Below are 20098 nucleotides of genomic sequence, written 5' to 3'. Positions count from 1 at the left end.
ATATGCTGATTTGCTGCTCAACAAACATTTATTATTATTATTAATGTTGAAAACAGTTGTGCTGCTTAATATTTTAGTGGAAACCATTTTTAGGATGCTTTGATAAATAGAAAGTTCAAAAGAACTGAATTTATGTGAAATAGAAATCAATAAAAATTTTAAATATTGATATTTTTATCAATGCTTTTAGTAATAAATAAAATATTAAAACAGCATTCTGGATTCAATACAATATTTGTGGAATAATGTAATTAAAAGATCTTTTTTAAATTTTTAATCAAGGTAATTAATTTTGTGATAATCAACATTATGACAATGTCTGAAAATTCTGTCTGGGTTGGCAGCTCACTAGGTTTCGGAACAAAGTCCATTTCATGGCTGTGACCAGCATTGAGTGATTTTATTACCCAGCATTCTTAGCTTAATCACGTCTTCCCCAAACACACACACACACACACACACACACACACACATAAAAAAAAACATGTAGGAGTCTTCACACCGCTCGAACTGAAGACGTGTGAGTAGAACTGCAGCCTGAGAATATCACCCTCTTTTTTTTGGAGGACGCAAGGGTTATTTTTGACACAGCCTCGACTCAGCAGTCAATTTAAAGCTGTTCTTTTAGAACTGTGTGTAATGAGGTGAGAGGCAGAATAAGGACAGATCTCAGAGCAGTGAACAGACTGCTGGCTAATGTTTTCCTGTGGTGAATCACAGAGTGGTGATTGAGGAGGAAAAATACATTATTTGAGACATTATTTCTGCAGTTCTGTTTGGTGATTCTAGAAATGCAGATAGTAATATTCCTGTGCATAAATAAAACAGTCAATGGTTGACATACAGTAAAAGTATTGCGCTATAAAATGAACAAGGTTCAGGTTTTGGAAGAATATGATAAGAAATGTTGAGTTCAAAATGAAATGATTGTAGACTTTGGTATCATGAGAAATCTGAGAACAATATGAGATCTTGTTGAGATTACGAGTATATTTTAAGGTCCTGTGAAGTCTGTTTTATTTTTCCCAAAATCTGATTAAATTTTTTTTAATTTTATTTCAAATGGTTTATTTAAACAAAGATGATGTCCAATCAATTAAATTCATAAAACGTTACAATTTAATGATGCTTTTTTTTTAAAAAAAAGACATTCTGTTTTCTCTTTAAATGTTTCTACACCATAAATAATACAAATTGGTAAACACTGGTAAAGTGAATGCATTAAAATATAACAATATTACATTTTACTTAAAAAATGCAATTCAATTATATGTGAACCCTACCTTTAATTTTTTGGCCTACAAAATGCTGCACAACAGTTTACAGTTAAAATTAAAACATGGATGGAAAAAAAATTGTTATATTGTGTGATATTCCTTAAAAGTGTTTAAATAAACTGTATTGTTATTGTTAGCATTCATTCTACTGTACTAATTACTATATTTCTGTTATAATTAAGGGCTTTTCCCGGCTCAAAATGAGGCGAGCTGGTACCATCCTGATCATGTGCACAACTGGCTGAAAAACACTTCTTACACACAATGTATTTTAGTTGTTCATTAATAATTAGATGATTGAATATAATGAAAATTATCAAGTTAAATTTTACAAAAACAAACCTGTTAAACGTTACATTAAATACAACATAACAGCTAAAAGGGGCCCTTTTGCAGTGTAGGTCAACATAAACATAACATAAGGTCATTAAACACTTCATGAAATTGAAAATCTTCATCCACTCCTTACAGTTTCCTGATCCACATCGCTTTGATCCAATATACATTTATCTATGTATTATAAAGTGTATTTGTAGAAAACAAAATGTTTATTCTCACTTTAAAACACCATTGAGTGTTTGTAATAACTTCCGATTGCGATCTATGCGGATTTTGGTCTTTTTATACTCAGCTAATTGCTACACTAACTTAGCATTTCTCATGTAAACACCATTTATTATGAAAATACCCCAAAAATCATGAGAATCACATACAAACCACATACTATGGTAAATGTGCATTTATTAGCTTCATGTTTCGAGTGCAGAAACGTTTCTCTGGGTTTGTTGTGGACAGAATAGAACCTGAAAGTGTAGGGGAAGAGGAAGAGACAGGGCAGGTCATGAACCCATTATATGAGTGACATATGAACAGCGAATGAGCTTCCTCTGAAGAGAAAACACAGGCAGACACTGCTGGAAGCAGCTGATCATCAGATCATGTAAATCAGTGGAAAATGAATAGAAATGATGATTCTGTGTGAAGAAATATTAAGTCAACATGTATAAAGATTTCAGTATTTCTCCAAATATGCACACTTTTGGACTAAAAGCCCTTATGGATGCTGTTCAGTGCCGCTTGCATGTGACTGTCTGCCTGAGTTTTGTTGTCACAAAATTTGGCGGAGGGGCTGCCTCATATTTTTTCTATCCAGAAAAAATGCAGTAGATTCTTCAATTTAATTTCTTGATTTTGGCAGTTTGTTGAGTTGTGTGTATGTGATTTCATGCTAGTTTCACTCTAGAAGAAACTTTAAAAGAGGTTTCATTTGGAATATTTCTGTCATAAGTGTGATGTTTTATCCATTACAGTTAGGGTCTGATAAAAGTTTTGCAGGTCAGTTCTAAATTCAACAAAACAACTCAATATAAAACTAAAAAAACAACAAAAAAAATAAGAAAAAGCACTGTGAAAGTCTATCAGACATCACATCTTCACACCATCAGCTTCATGTTAGTCAGTCCTCTAACAGTCTTAATTAGAGATGAGGACCTGAAAGCGTTTGACCATGACATTATTGATTGTAAAGTATTTGTCCGTTAAGCACTTGGACTTGTCTGGGTTAGTTCACCCAAAAATGAAAATTCTGTCATTAGTTACTCACCCTCATGAAAACATAACATGTTTTAAAATCAGCTGAAAATATCAAACATGTTTAATATCCTCCGACTGGATTGAATCATATGTCTGTGACCATTATACACTTCGCGATTTTCTATGAAATCTGTCAACTTGACTGGCTCTTACTTTCGGCAACTAGCGATGACTTATCCAAACTGTAAACTGCGGAAAATCAGGGCAAAAATTGTGTAGCCTTAAGAGATATGAACATTCTATGTCCTGCGTCACCAGCACTACACACATGCGTTGTGGTACTCTCGTGAACGCGCATCGAAGACTGAAATGAAAGAGAAGTAATTGTTTAATAAAGTCATTACTTTTGTTTTCTTTGCTCACAAAAAGGTTTATCATAGCTTCATAAAATTAAGGTTGAACTGTTGTTGTCACATGGACTATTTTAAATGTGGTAGTTACAGTACATTGCTGTCTGTGGTGGGTCAGAAAGCTCTCAGATTTCATCAAAAATATCTTAATTTGTGTTCCGAAGATGAACGAAGTCATTTTTGGTTAAAAAATACATAAGCTAAAAAAATTAATTAAAGAATTTTCGTTTATGGTTGATCTAACCCTTTCAGTGTAACGGCGTCTTATTGCACATTATACACTTTCTGAATAAAAGCATTAGACAAATGAAAAGGACACATGCAAGACAGTGTGGATGAACACAAGGCATGTTGTTTTTCTTTTGAGTAAGAGAGAAGTGAAGTGAACTGTGTTGAATCATGAATGTAAAACGCTCTGCTGCTCTTCAAAATGAATTCTAAATTAAGCTCTTCTCTATTTAATGACTCAAATGTGGCACCTCACCTTGTTTTCTATTTGATCTCATACATTTGCACTTATATATAATATTTAAGCACAGTTTCATGGTCAGTAAGATATTTTATTTATTTTCTTTCTTTTTTTTTTCTAACAGTGGCTGTTCTGGTGAAAGTTGTGCAGCAAAACATTTGCAACATTTTTTGTTGTGCCATACTTGTTCTAGTTCCATGACACTAACAAATTTCCAATGGATAATGAATTGATATGTGCATTTCTAGCCGCTTCTTGTTAGGACTGACTTAAATGAAGCAACCAGTTGGTCTCAAATTTTTCATATTATCTCCATTTCTCATCTATGTGCTGTAGAGCTCGTATCAGTGATCTGAGTCATCTTAAACAGCACCTGAGGCTGAAGAGAGAGATCAGTGCTGAATCCATGAGAATCTGAGGCTCTCCGGGTAAATGAAAGGTTAATCCCAGGAGAGGATCACGGTCAATATATGTGTTCGATCAAAGAATATCCTCAGAGCACTCGCCCTCTCACTCTAATTATAGAGCTCATAGTAATTCACCATCGCTGCACTAGTGTTTAGGGATTAATGGAGAGATTAATGTAATTTTAATGTAATTTTCTGAATGTAATAAACATACCAGTGTCATTTACCAAATCTAAGGTGATTTATTGTGTTACATTAAATGATATATTGAAGTACCACTATTCATATTCTATTGATTTTATCTTGTCACATATGTGTCTCTTAACTGGTCCTGTTGTCTTCTTTATGAACAAGTACATTAGCTTTAAAAAAAAACATTTATAAGTAAGAAAAATTGTGTTTTTGAGATGGAAATGACACCATAACCGTTCTCCTTTGGGTGTTTATTGACATGAGTATCATGGTCAGCATGTTTAATGCTGATTAAAATTAATCATTGCATTTCTGTTTACTGGTAAATATACCGTATACTAGATGTCATCACATCTGGTTGAAGGTCAACACTGCAAATATGCTTTGTGACATTTACGTGATCTCTGAAGGCTTCAGTAGATGTAGAACCATGTCATAACAGCATCGGCACATCCTCTCACAGCAGGAAATAATCGCTCATGTCTGAATGTGAAACCCATCTGCTGCATGATGACTCACTGAATTTTTTTGCACTGCTTTGTTCATGCAGCACTTTACATGTTTGTATTTGACTGGGTTACAGTTTACTGCTACTGATTGTTTAAGTCTCTCAAAGTAGTTCACATTTGCTGTTTATGACTATGTATGACTTACTCTGTTGCTTACTCTATGGAACTCAAAATATATATTTTGAAAAGTCAGTGGGATCCAGTGTAATTTGGACTGCTGTATTGTTCAAAATATCTTCTGTGTTCTGCAGAAGAAAGAAATTCTGCACTATTTGTGTACTATTATAATATTTAAAAACATTTTGTACTTTTTTGGCGTTATTATATTTAGCATTTATTTAGATATTTTCAGTTTTCTTTTATATTATATTTTAATATGTAATATTAATATTATAAAAAAAAATATTATATAAAATTTTATATTTAATATTAATATTCATAATTTTTTACGGTTTAAGTTTTCCATGTATTTTATTTGATTTATTATCTGTATTCAGCTTTATTTAACTAATAGTTTTTGTTAACAATTACAAACTTGCAGTAGACCTGGTATGGATGAAATCCAGTGATCTGTAGTTTTTCTTAGTATTCACAGCCATTAATTTATCCTACTGATGGTCATAAATATGAACGTGTGGTCATGAACACGAAAAATTCATGTAACTAAAACATGAATGCATTGCTAAATTTTAACATTTCTTTTTTAATGCACCATTTTAAATGGTTTGCATTAACATTGTAAATCTTGAGGCACATAAACAGAGACTCATATTGCTGAGAGAGGAGTAGTCAGACCCTGGCCTTGAATCTCGCCTCCTCTCGCTTGATAAATTGGGTTATGAGAAGCCTATTTCAACTCTGCAGACTGACCGCACCCTCAGCGGCTAGAAACACGAAGGACCTTTCAGTGAGAAATGTGCTCCACTTCTGAAAGGTTTCTGCATCTCAAACCTTGACTTTCAAACAAACCTTGAATTTGCTAGGTTGAGATGCTGAGTTGCTTTCGGATGGTGTTTTCATGTATAATGCACAGGGATAGAAATCATTTCAAGTTGATTAATTCTGACTGATCTTCATGTGGGGAAAAAGACACCAGTAACATAACAGAACACCAATTATAAAAGCGGCATGCAATGTCAGAATGTACATAATGTCGACATCAATGCACTACTGCCGTTGCATTTTACAGAAACTCTGTGATATTAAATGAATGTTCTATCAGAAGCATCTTTGGCAAACTTATGAATGACTGTGTTGTTCTGTAATTGTAATAAACATTATGTTTAGAAATATTTCAGACATATGTTTTTCTGTGTTTTTTTTCTTTTTTTCAGAGAGGTGTGATGAGGTGTTGGCTTCACCCCTTCCTTACAGCGCCTTCACCAGCTCCTCCGTGTTGGCAGCTGATTTTGGTGCTGGCTATGCAAAACTCAACAGGAGAGTAGGTGAGGATGAACTCTGCAAATGTGTTTCGAATTGAATTCTTGTGTACTGCATTGTACATACTGTATACTACAGGACCGATAAGCTGTTTTAATGTTTTTTAAAGAAGTCTCACCAAGGCTGCATTTATTTAATTAAAAATACAGTAAAAATGGTAATATTATGAAATATTATTACAATTCAAAATAACTTTTTTCTATTTTAATATATTTAAAAATGCAATTTATTCCTGTGATGCAAAGCTGAATTTTCAGCATCAGTCTTCAGTGTCACGTGATCCTTCAGAAATCATTCTAATATGCTGATTTCCTGCATTTGCTGAAACATTTCTTATTATTATTGATGCTAGGAAATAGTTCATATTCACTTCATATTTTTCTGGAAACTGTGCTGCATTTTTTTAGGATTTCTTGATAAACAGGAAAGCTTAAAAGAGCATCATTTCTTTGAAATATAAATATTTTGTAAGAATTATAAATAAACTTATGAATGGTAGTGTACACTGTATACTACCAAATAAAAAAAGTATGAAGTATTCTACGTTGTTGTCACATGACCTTATTTAGTTGCCAGTGCTGTCTATTTATATATTCAATTAAAAAATAGTTAATTTGTAAATATTTGCATTTTAGACCAATATTGTATTAAAATGTCCAGCTTTATGGCAGTATGATCAAATAGTAAGGCACAATGGTAAAAACTATGCCTGCGATCACCTCCAGCATCATTCATTACTCTGGAAGATGCAGTAAATGCATAAAGAAATTATGCAAACTGCAGAAGTTGTAATAGTACAGCTATTCTGAACAGGCTGTATGCCACTGTCAGGTCTGCTGTGTCTCTCTCATTGGTTGACATTTAGACAGAGATGTCCGGTGCGATTACTGCAGATAAAGTATAAAGGATGCATTAGGATTTGCTTAGATTGCAAAATGGAGAAAACCATCTCCATAGATCATAATGAATTTTAAGGCACATTCTGACTTGTGCTTCGTCTTTCTAAGGCAATGGAGGATGGTCACCATTAGACTCCGACAGGTACCAGTGGCTACAAGTGGACCTCAGGGCCAGGAAACAGATCACTGCCATAGCAACACAGGGCAGATACAGCAGCTCTGATTGGACGAAACACTACAGGCTCCTCTACAGTGACACAGGAAGTAAATGGAAGCCGTATCGGCAGGACAGCAACATATGGGTGAGTTTACAGGGACATCTCTGATCTATAGCTCAGGGAGTAAATATTGTTTTCGGGTTACCAAATCTGACAGTTACAGCTGCTGCTGTGTCATACAAAACTCACATGACCCACATTAGCCAAAAGTGAAACTTTTCTAAAACTTTAATAATCTGCTTTCGTTTTAAAATAAGTTCAAGTCTTTTGAGAAATAAAAATAGACACATGTGAGACATTAAGAGTATAGAGCAACCTGAAACTACTGAAATTGTTACTTTAAAAAGCTGAAATAACATAAAATCCAAATATTAGGTGAAAATATTTTTTGTTTTAAAATCCTAAAATAAGTACTAAAATTATTAAAAATAAAAAATAAAAATAAATTAAAGCTAAATAAAAATATACATAAAAACAAAAACTAATACAAAATGACAGAAGCACATAAAAATATTGCTAAGACTTTAACTAAAATTAAAATAAATAAAAACTGAAAACATAAAAATAAAAGATAATTCAAAATATGAACAAATACCATAATAGTATATAAATTATTCAATAAATAAATAAATTAATTAATTAATTAATCCTGTGGTATAAAGCTACAAAAGTCAATGTAGAATGAAAGAGAAAGGCTTGAAAAAGTTTGATTTCTGAGCACAGTTCGGGACATTTTTTAGATGTCTTCTGAACGTCTGAGACATATAATTCTTTCTGTGAAGAAATCTAATGAAGGCTTATGCAAAAGTCTCTTGTTTTAATCACATTGCTCCATCAGAATCTATTGAGAAGTAACCACTGGTTCTCCATTTAATCTCATTGCTCTCTAAGCATTTGGGAATTTTATTTGAAATTTTCAAAGGCTAACATCATGCATACCTTTGTCTGTTAATGCAATGCACCATGACACATTGCTGCACACATAATTTCTAGAGTGCTTATGAAAATAAATTAAGATGCAAAGCCAGTTCTCCTGAAAATACGTTCCGAGAGCCTGTTGTATTGATCTGTGTATGCAGAACCAGCAGTAATGGAGTGTCTCACTCAAAGGAGGAGGATTTCTCTATGCCTTTATAAAGTGTGCTTCCCTTCTTTCTGCTTCAGACATTTTCAGGTAACTGGAACTCAGAGCGGGCCGTGCGCCATGAACTTCAGCACCCTTTTGTGGCCCAATATGTGCGTTTCATCCCACTGGACTGGAGTGAGGAGGGGAGAATTGGGCTGAGAGTGGAGCTCTATGGCTGCGCTTACTGTGAGTGTTGTGGAAGTGATCCTTAATGTGTCTTTCACTGATTTTAAATGGATCTTTTTTTTTTTTTTTTACATTTTAATCATTTTAACCATTCCGTTACCTAACCTCTTTGTGCATTGCTTACTTTATTGTTTGGTCAAATATAGTTGCATTATTCTTCAACAGTAGGCTCTTTTATTTACAATATATAATACACATGAAATGTTTATTTCAAGATCAAGGACAATTCTGCATAATAATTCATGATGTGGCCCCTTTAAAAGCAAATATGTTTAGTTTCACCACTGTTGCATCATAAACTTGGCTTTAATGGAGAAAGTGTCAGAAGGCTGAGGAAGACTTCATATGTTTGTTTGAGACTAAGCCATATTCCTGCATTCAGGGGCGGATGTTATCAGCTTTGATGGCCAGGGAGTGATTTCCTATCGATTTAGACAGAAAAAGATGAAGATCTTGAAGGACGTGATATCACTGAAGTTTAAGACCACTAAAGGAGACGGTATTCTGCTGCATGGAGAGGGACAACAGGGCGATTATATCACTCTAGAGCTGCAGCGAGCCAAACTACTGCTGCAGATCAACCTGGGTAAAAGATTTAACTCAAAGAGTTACAGCAACACACTACCATTCAAATGTTTTACTAGAAAAGAAATCATTTAATTCAACAAGGATGCATTAAATTGCTAAAAAAAAAAAAATAGCAGTAAAAACATTTATAATGTTGCAAAGATGTCTATTTCAAATACACGCTTTTCTGTTCATCAAATCATGAACAAAATATTTTCGCAAAACAGTTTCCACAAAAATGATGGAGCAGCTCAACTGTTTACAACATTGATAATAACAAGAAGTGTTTCTTGAGCAGCAAATCAGCATATAAGAATGATTTCTGAAGGATCATGTGACACTGAAGACTGGAGTAATTATGCTAAAAATTCAGCTTTGATCACAGGATTAAATTACATTTTAAAATATATTCACATAGAAACAGATATTTTGAATTGCAATAATATTTCTCAATTTTGCTGTTTTAACTGTATTTTTGATCAAATAAATGAGAGACTTCTTTCAAAAATATTACCAAATCTTATTGACCCTAAACCTTTGAATAGTAGTGTATGTCTGTTTTGTTCTATGATTGACAGCATGCAAAACTTTTTGTGTGGTCTCCCTACCCACTGTAGAACGGATCCTTGTTTAAACCGTCTGACCCATTTCATTAATGGCTTTTGATGCTTGTGTCTATTTCAGGCAGTAATCAGTACGGCTCCATTCAGGGTCACACATCGGTGTCTAGTGGCAGTCTGTTGGATGACGACCACTGGCATTCTGTTCTGATCGAACGCTACAGACGCAGCGTCAACTTCACGCTCGACCAGCACACGCAGAGCTTCCGCACCAACGGAGAGTTTGACCATCTGGACCTGGACTATGAAGTAAATGACAGATTTCAACTAAATCTAGATGTTTTGTGAAATCACAAGTTATTTATAGAATTATTCATCATTAAATATGGTTTGGAGGTCGGCCAGCTATATTCTTAAAGAAATATTTGATCTGTATTATTTACTTTTCATGCCCTTTAATTAAACGTGTCATAAAACAGAAGAATGCAACAAGGTAATCCAAACAACAGGTTTATTGCAGGTTTTGACAGATACACGTGGATAGCAGGTGAGTGATTGGTTAACAGAGCAATGCTGAGACAGTTCAGTGACTAATAGTCTTATCTTTGTAGGTTTGAATGAACTGGTGTTGGTGAGCCAGATTTGGAGGTTGGATGCAGATAAATATCGAATGGAAGAAGGTAAATCCATGCAGGTAAGTGGTCGGGAGGTGTTCAGTAAGGAACAACGAGACCAGACAACAGTGAACTGAGGTGAGCGGTTAATAGTCTGTGCTGATTGGATGTGACAGGAGCAGGTGTGAACGAGTGGGCGGGGTGTAGGGGTCTGGTGCTGTGGATGTTGCTGACTCTGTAACAGTACCCCCCTCTCCCTCCCCTCCATGGGCAGCTCCTGATGCCTCACGGTGCTGTACGATCAGGGTGTGGAATTCAAGTAGCAGAGATGGGTCTAGTATGTCATCACGGGCAACCCAATAGCTTTTCTCTGGGCCAAACCCCTCCCAGTCTACGAGGTACTCTAGGTGACTGTCCCGTCATCAGGAGTCTAGGATGGTGTTGACTCTGTACATGTTCTCCTCCGAAGGATCCATTGGAGGAGGAAGAGGCACGTCATCAGCACCAAGCCCTCTCCAAGAGAGGAAGGCAGCAGAGAATCAGTATATGGTTTCAACAGGAATACATGAAAAGAAGGTGAAATTCTGTAGTTAGGAGGAAGGTTTAGCCTGTATGTGACTTCACTGATCTGCCTCTGGATTGTGAATGGACCGACATTGTAGGGACAATCCTTGGTTGAGAGCCAGACCTTGTGGTCTCGCTGATCTTCTAGTGTCGGCCTGGTTCTTGTGTCCCCAAACTCCCCTCTACAGATGGATGTGAGCTGAGTCCCAAACCCTCTTACTCTCCTTGAACCAATGGTGGACAGCTGGAATGACCAAAGGCTCACCTGACCAGGGAAACAGGGGCGGTTAAGAGCCAAGTTTGCACTAGAGGGCTGTTAACTCGGTGGTGGCTTGACACAGGGAGTTCTGTGCATACTCTGCCCATGGAAAGTAACAGCTCCAGCTCCAGCTGTCTTGAAGTACATGACAATATGACCATGATATCCTGATGGTAAGATGACTATGATTCCCAGTAACTGGAAGAAGGCGTTCCACACTCGGGAGATAAACGGCGGTCCATGGTTGGAGACGATGTCTTCGAGGGAACCCAAAATGACGAAAGACTTGCTGGAAGCGAGTTTCAGCATTTTCCAAGGGTGTGGGTAGTCCTTTCAAAGGAATCAACTTGCACGCTTTGGAGAAGTGGTCTACAATGGGAAGGACACATGTTTGAGAAACCAAAGAAGGTAAGTCTGTGATGAAATCAATTCCAAAGTGTGACCATGGTGAGTTAGGTACAGGAAGTTAGACCAGCTTTCCCTCAGGTACTGTAGGTGGAGAGGGACCTTGGATATGGCACAGACTGAGCATCCTTAGATGAACCGGGAGACATCCTGGGCCATATTGGGCCACCAGTAGCAATTGCTGATGAGCGAGAGGGTTTGCTGGCTACTTGGGTGTCCAGAGCCCAGTAATGTATGAGCTGAGTCCATGAGGGTCAGACGGAGATACGTTGGCACATAAATCAGTCCATCAGGACCTCCCGGCAGATCATTTTAAGACCCCACAGCTTCCAAAATCTGGCCATCGATGGACCACTCAATCGGACTGACAATGATGGCTAGAGGGAGAAAGTGTTCCAGAGGAGTTGATTCTGACTCAGGGTGGTAGACACGGGACAGAGCGGCCGCTTTCTGATTCTTACTCCCTGGCCGGTAAGTCACAGTGAAATTGAATCTGATGAAGAAGAGAGTCCAGCGAGCTTTTGAGGGGTGATTAGTCTTTTGGCTTCTCTGAGATACTCAAGATTTCGGTGGTCAGTGATGACATCAAACGGAAGTTTAGCTCCCTCCAGCCAATGGCACCACTCTTCTGAGGCAAGTTTGATGGCCAGCAGTTTGTGGTTACCAATATCATAGTTGCGCTCCGCTGGCTTCTTAGAGAAAAAGGCACATGGATGGAGTTTGGGAGGCTCACCCTGCTGCTGAGACATTACAGCTCTATCCCAGTGGTGGATGCATCAACCTTGATGACGAAGAGCAGTTCTGGATTGGGATGCACTAGGGTAGGAGTGGCACAGAAGGCTGTCTTGAGCTGAAGGCGTTGAAGGCGTTGGATGCTTCGGAGTTTCAGGACAGGGATTTGGTATTTTTGTCATTTTTAGTAGTTTTTTAATATTACATATATTGTTTTTATTAGTTGTTATTTCAATTTTATTGATTGATTGATTGATTGATTGATTTTAGTACATCATGTTTATCTATCTATCTATCTATCTCTCTATCTATCTATATGCTGTGGGCAGCATTTCTGAACTGAACACATACAATGTCAAAATTTTGGGGGTGAACTATCCCTTTAAGATCACAGAAGAGATAATAACAAAATGACATATTTGGATATTATGTAATAAAGCCTCAGTCGTCTCTCATCTTCCCTCTGACCTTTCATTTACAACTCCCCCCCTCTGTTTCGTCATTTTACCCCAGTGCTGCTGGGATTTGGGTCTTTAGCACACAAATGATTACATTCACTGGGTGGCATTTATTCAAACAGATAGCGTAGATAAGATTATATTATTATATTAAGATTATATTATTACCTGTCTGTATTATAGATGATAAATGTTTCCATCACTTTCACTGTGCCTTTGGTGTCTTCCCAGATTACATTTGGAGGAATGCCTGTGTCTGCCAAGCTCAGCTCAGGGGGCAGAGAGAACTACATCGGCTGCATGGAGGCCATTCATTACAACGGGGACAACATCACTAACCTCGTACGCAGGAGAAAAGTAGACACCTCCAGCTTCGTACGTGCCAAATTTACATGTCTATTTTTATCAAATGAACACCGCAGAGCTCTCCAATGCCTTGTAGAGATAATTCAGGAGCTTCACAAAGAAATTGCTGTTGCTTGGTGTTACGTTGCTCCAAGACAAAGATATTTCTGGGACTTCTGACTGCTGTAATCACAAAGCAGCTTTTTTTTTTTTTTTCATTTACTTTTTTATTTACAGAAACTGGGACTGTCAATATGTTAAAATAAATTTAAGTAAAAATGTAAAACAAATAATTAAAATAAGTATGTTCAAATTATATTAAAATCTAAATAAATTCTATAATTTCAGAAGAATAAATAAATAAATGTTCTTCTGAGTTCAAGGATATAAGAAAACGATAACTCACATGTGCAATTTCATAGCAATTTATACTCAATAAAATGTTTTGGAGCTTGGCATAATTAGAAAACTGTGTATTCTTTATAGGAATTTCCATGAGTTTTTAAGATTTCCATAATTTCCATAATTTTTTCAAGGCCTAGAAATCTCATTTTCAGAAATTCCTTAAAATATCCAGATTTTCCCAGACTCAAAGTACCCTGATTCTTAAATAAAAAGCACAGTGTTTGAGAGTATTATAATTATAATTATATTACTATACTTGGATTTATTCTAGGATATGTTTTTTAATATTATTTAACCCACAAATGCCAATTTCTCAGTAGTTTCTACTATTTTTTATACTAGTTTTAGTTTTATACTATTAGTATTTTGGAGAACTAGAATTTTTTTTTTGAGTTTTGAGATTTTATTCATGTCAATCACATTTCTGGGTCTAAAAATCTCACTTTTAAAAATTCCTGATTTGAAAAATCCTGGTTCTTAAATAAACATGACAGTTTTTGAGAACAAATAAGGAAAAGAATCAGTTTTCATCTTGGATTTTAGCTGATTTAGCACATTTAAAAGCTTGTTTTGTCTTATATTTAATCATTTTAACTCTCAGCCCCTGATTGAGAAACACTGCTCTAAAATATTTAATTACTTCTGGTTAAAGTCAACAAGAAATCAAAATTTCTTTTCATTTGCTTTCTTAATACATATTTTATGCATACTGTTGTTTTCAGTGATTTCTCTAATTCGATTCTCTGTATTGTTTACAGTAATCTCAGCTCCTGAAGGTTTGCAGCTTTTATATTTCACAGTAAACTTTCAATAGATACAGTTACTCTCCTTGTGCTGACCTTAGAAATAAACAGAGGTTTCCTTCCCTTTCCCACATTGCTCTGTGTGTGAGGACATAGACATGAAGTGAGAAGTTTTGTCACTCTGTGTGCGGGTTCTGTGATTATTCACAATGACTACTTAATGACTGGTGCTTATTGTCCGCAGTCCCTTTCCATGCTGGAAAAAACACTTTTTGCCAGTTTAAGGTGATTGAGTGGAGTTTTGGTAGCTGCTTTTCCTGATCCATGGTGGTCTGCCAGCCTTAACCAGCTTTAACCACTGACTGGGTTTCCAGACATCTACACCAGAGTGCACCAGCTAGAAACTAGACAAAACCAGCCACCACCTTAAGCTGGCTTTATCAGGGATTTTCCAGTAGGGTCCTATCCAAATTTCCTGATTATGACTCCCTTTTAAATCAATCTGTCCTCTCAAATTCTACTGTAAATTTGTGATTACTCCTGTAGTGGTGTGTGTCGAAATCCTTGATAAACACTTTCATTTGAAATGTTCCATAATTTTAATTTCATCTACTGTTCCCATTCCAGCGTAACTTGACGTTCTCCTGCACGGAGTCCCGCACATTCCCTGCCTTCTTTAACTCCACCAGCTCCTTGCAGCTTCCGGGACGGACTGACGCAGACACAGTGTCGGTCAGACTGCAGTTTCGGACGTGGAACCCCAGCGGTCTGCTGTTCTTTACCCCGCTCATGCCTGGAGGGGTGGAGGTCAGCCTGGTGGAGGGTAAAGTTACTGTCCACATCTACGTCACGCTGGGCAAGAACACACGTGTGGACATATCCTCAGGTAACATCACACCTGAAGACGCACATCCAGAGCTCTCTCAGTTTCTAGACTTTCTGTAGTTTCAGCTTGAAAAAATCCTTGTAGCAACACACAAGCAGCCATTTAAAACACCTTATCTATCATATCAACATCTTGCCAACCCCTCAACACATTAACCAGTGAAACGCACACAAATAAATCAGAATTATCATTGCTCATGCTGAAGCGTTTCTCTGCAGGTTCTGGTCTTAATGACGGACAATGGCACAGCGTTCACTTTCTGGCCCTGGAAAGCATTGCAATGTTGACCATCAATGGAGACGAGATGTCCACAGTGAGAGCTGCTATCCCCATTCAGATCAGGACTGGAGGAGATTACTTTTTCGGAGGTAACTGTACAAACCACCTCTCTGAAGTGTTTTTATTTGGAAAAAAATCAATAAAATTGACCGCCCACTATAATATTAAATTCAGTTATGATGGATACTTGAATGTAAGCATCTTCCTGGGCAAGCTTTATCCGCTTTGCATGACTGCACATTTGAGATTTTAATTTCCTTGTTGCCATGTGCAGGATATTTCCCGCGGACAGACCTTTCTCCGTCACAGCGCTCCTTTCAGGGCTGCATGCAGCTCATACACGTCGACGACCAGTTGGTAGACCTGCAGTCTGTGGAGCAAGGCATGCTGGGTAGCTTTGAGAATGTCAGTCTGGATATGTGTGCCATCATAGACAGGTAATGCATTCTCAGTATGGACTCTGATGCAGAGACCCGATGTGAATTTTTATATAACCACAACTGTTTTACAGGTTTATGCATATTCTGCTTTGTAAAAGTCAACATGCGCTCTCCTTACAACATTGCTTTTCATATGGTAATGTAATATCTCTTTGTGATAAAGTCAAGCCGCCGTACCCATCCATGTTCATTCATGAACCCGCTGCACTGCGCCCTCACGGATGACTCTGCAAACTAATGGAGAACAGATGTTTGCCTTTGTTTGCAGTGTTCTGACCAAAAACGCTGCTGATTGTCATTTTTGTCACCAACTAATTAAAATGGACACCTTTTCTTGCAGACTCTATATATATATATATATATATATATATATAATATATATATATATTATATATATATATATATACTGTATATATACATGTTTGCTTATCTCCTAATGCTAGCTTCCTTTTTCAATGCAAAGGATCAGTAAAAAATCACTCCAACTTTTAGTCATTTTTTGCGTCTGTAATCTGTCTCTCTCTCTCTCCAGGTGTGTGCCAAACCACTGTGAACATGGAGGCAAGTGCTCTCAAACTGGAGACACTTTTAAATGTGCCTGTGAAGGCACTGGATACTCTGGTGCCACCTGCCACAACTGTAAGCCATCTAAAATCATATAGCCCACATTTATTTGTGCATATTTTGATTCTTATTTCTCTGAAGCTGCTGCTATGTAGCAATAGCAAATAGACTCTTGCTGCATCAATCAACACTTCACAAGGAACTTTATATTTTCTAGTTCTTTAGACAGCCATTACATACTCATGTCCTAAAAAACAACCAATAAACTGATCTAAAGAACCTCAAGATTTTTTTAATCTCCCAAAATAAAAAAAAATAAAAAAACATACAGCATGTTTTACTGAGCCTTAAGGGGGTCGCACACCGGACGAGAAGCGCAGCGCCGCGTCGCGTCGCGCCACGTCTTTAAAATTCGAACACATTATTCTCTATGAGTGTACACACACCGGCGGCGCCATTCGGCGTCTGTCCGCGTCGCCCAGCTACGACTCAGGACGCTGTTCAAATTCCTGCCGCGCCACGGAGCGCCATCTGCATAGTTTTGTATTAAATAACATAATATTTGTTTCAAACCGTTGTTCATACATTATACCAAGATACCACTGCTGCAAAATACTACTTACATTAGTTGTAACAGCTTGAATAAAATGTTAACATATATAAATAAATGTATAATAAACGTAGTCCTTTTAATCTTTTATTTTTCTCTCGAGACATTTAATACAGTATTTGCCTGTCATGATTACATTCAATGTCGTCGGCAGCCACCTAGTGGATTTACCAGGTCACAACTGTCACAACACACTTCAGGTAATTTAAAGAGCGGAGAGTAGCGGACCGCAAAAGACAAAAAACTAGTCAACGACGCAGGGAAATACCCAGAATTATATGCAACCAACCATAGATTCTTCAAAGACAAACATGAGGAAGTCATATACGTAGATAAAGATATCCATCGTCATCTCATTTAAAAATAACAAATTCTAAATCTCAATCAAAATTTTCAGTGACAGTCCTTAGAAAAGTTAAGAAATAAGCATACCTATAAAAAATATGTTATGGGGCTTCTTTGTTTTTATTTAGCGAACAAATCAGTATTAGTAGCTACAGCATTGGAAATGTTGAAATTGCTTATAATAATACAAAACAATTGATGAATGGCAATCTAGAATGCTAATGATAATCTAGACTAAATTATAACACATTCTTTTCATTAATTAACGTTCAAAACTAAGCTATTATCAATTAAAATAATATATGTAAAATAATAATAATAATAAATGAAGTCAAATCTTATTCATCTTGCTGCTCAGAACTTGATTCGATATTGAGCTCCAGCGTATAGAATGTGCGCGTCCGGTGTGCGATACCTCGAGTTGTCCTACATGTGGCGCGACGCGGCGCTGCGCTTCTCGTCCGGTGTGCGACCCCCTTTACTGTACATGCAGAGAACCTTATGGAGTAGAGATTTTTGGTTTGGAATAGTCTTTTATTTTATTATTTATTTAGCTGACTGGTCCTCAGAAATGAAGCATTGTAGATTTTCTCGCAGTGTTGGCTGTTTTGATGCTTACGCTGTGTGTTTCTGCAGCTGTGTATGAGCAGTCCTGTGAGGAGTACAAACACTTGGGTCGAAGCTCAGACACTTACTGGATCGATCCGGACGGCAGTGGACCTCTGGAGCCATTCAGAGTCACCTGCAATGTGATGGGTCAGAATAATATAAGAATATATATAAAATATTCAGAATATATATAAAATATTTAAAACAAAACCCAATATCAGCGGGATAATGTGAAGCATGCACATATATAGTTGTATGTATTATATATTTTCTACACAAAATATATAAAATATACATATTTAAATATATATATATATTATATATATATATATAATGGTAAGGTTTCTTACACCATAAACAGTCATAATTTAGTAATTTCTTTGGTACCAAAGGGGTCACTGATGTGTGAATGTGGGAGATTATGTGTTAATGTATTCCTCGTTATGACAATGAATATATATATATATATATATATTTAAAACAAAATATCTGTGGGTTCTTGTGTTGCATGCACATCTGAAGTTGTTAATATATTCATATCATGTGTTAATATATTCATTGTCATAACGAGTAATACATTAACACATAATCTCCCACATTCACACATCAGTGACCCCTTTGGTACCAAAGAAATTACTAAATTATGACTGTTTATGGTGTAAGAAACCTTACCTAACATTATAAAACTTACTATTATAAAACCTTACTAATATAAATTGTTTGCTTTTCTGTTTATTGTCGAATATATGATTAAAATGTAATATTACTCCTTTTAGCAATAAATACATCCAGTGGTTTCTTCAAAGTTTTTACACATTTAGCACATTTTTTTAATTGTCATTGTTTGCAAGTGTCACTGTTTCTCATTTAATGAGGGTATATTATAGAAATATATTAATACCTGAATACCCGCTGACTGGTACACCTGTATATGTGTATTTCAGAAGACAAAGTGTGGACAACCATTGTGAATGACCTTCCAGCTCAAAGCTCTGTGGCAACGGGTTCCAGAGCTGAAGACAAGACTGTGCTCACACTCAATTACAGCATGTCTGCTGAACAGGTGCCGCTTAAATAACAGTGAATTTAACAATGAAAACTGTTAAACCTAACCAACAGATGCTGGATATGGTGCTCACCTGCAGAGCTGCTGATGTTTTTGTGATTCAGGTGAATGCCGTCACCAGCAGTGCTGAGTTCTGCGAGCAGCATGTGGCGTACATGTGCTACAAATCACGCCTGCTCAACTCACCAGGTAAATGATATGGTAGAGACTCATGGCTCTCATAAAAAATTCTAAATAAAAATTAGCTGAAAGTGTACTCACTCACAGGTCATTCAAGATGTAGATGAGTTTGTTTCTTCATCTGAACAGATTTAGAGAAATTTAGCCTTCCATCACTTGTTCACCAATAGATGCTCTGCTGCAGTGAATGGGTGCCGTCAGAATGAGAGTCCAAACAGCTGATAGAAACATTATAATAATGCACAAGTAATCCACACCACTCCAATCCATCAGTTAATGTCTTGTGAAGTGAAAAGCTGCACATTTATAAGAAACAAATCCAGGTAAATTCAGGTGATTTTTAACTTCAAACTGTTGCTTCCTGCTAAAATACCCACAATCCAGTCCATAATTATGCATATAAATATAAGTACATAATCCATGATATTGCTTTCTCCAGTGAAAAAAGCCATCTTGTCTGAATCAGGAGAGAAATCAAGCTCCGTTTACAAGCAAAAACAGTCTAAAGCAGTTCTAAACAAATATGTGGGTGGATTTTGATGTGAGACGACAACGGGATGGACCAGAAGTAATGTTTTAAAGTGAAAAACATCATGATGGATTTGTTTATTACAAACATGCAACTTTTCACTTCAAAAGACTGCAGAGGTTTGATGAGTTGATGAGTAAGTCATGTAAATGTTAAATTTCAAATTCCAAATCTGATCCAATGAAGAAACAAACTCATCTTCATTTTGGATGGCCTGAGGGTGAATACATTTTCAGCACATTTACATTTTCAGTTGAATTATTCCCTAAAGA

At 36.6% G+C, this 20098-nt stretch overlaps 1 protein-coding gene across 1 annotated transcript in view; it reads left to right on the top strand.

The window, feature by feature from the left end:
• Positions 1 to 20098, top strand: part of LOC109062785 (contactin-associated protein-like 2) — a 39501-nt gene that overhangs the window by 6804 nt on the left and 12599 nt on the right. The window contains exons 2-14 of the mRNA XM_042712110.1: positions 6132 to 6242; positions 7245 to 7438; positions 8519 to 8666; positions 9049 to 9252; positions 9918 to 10102; positions 13057 to 13200; positions 14946 to 15204; positions 15423 to 15572; positions 15758 to 15920; positions 16456 to 16562; positions 18079 to 18198; positions 18996 to 19114; positions 19222 to 19306. Coding sequence (XP_042568044.1) covers positions 6132 to 6242; positions 7245 to 7438; positions 8519 to 8666; positions 9049 to 9252; positions 9918 to 10102; positions 13057 to 13200; positions 14946 to 15204; positions 15423 to 15572; positions 15758 to 15920; positions 16456 to 16562; positions 18079 to 18198; positions 18996 to 19114; positions 19222 to 19306 — 1989 coding nt within the window. The remainder of the gene's footprint in view (positions 1 to 6131; positions 6243 to 7244; positions 7439 to 8518; positions 8667 to 9048; positions 9253 to 9917; positions 10103 to 13056; positions 13201 to 14945; positions 15205 to 15422; positions 15573 to 15757; positions 15921 to 16455; positions 16563 to 18078; positions 18199 to 18995; positions 19115 to 19221; positions 19307 to 20098) is intronic.

The sequence above is a fragment of the Cyprinus carpio genome, chromosome A2, assembly GCF_018340385.1.
Source record: "Cyprinus carpio isolate SPL01 chromosome A2, ASM1834038v1, whole genome shotgun sequence".
NCBI classification, from domain to species: Eukaryota; Metazoa; Chordata; class Actinopteri; order Cypriniformes; family Cyprinidae; genus Cyprinus; species Cyprinus carpio.
This window is presented reverse-complemented; position numbering and strand designations above follow the sequence as displayed.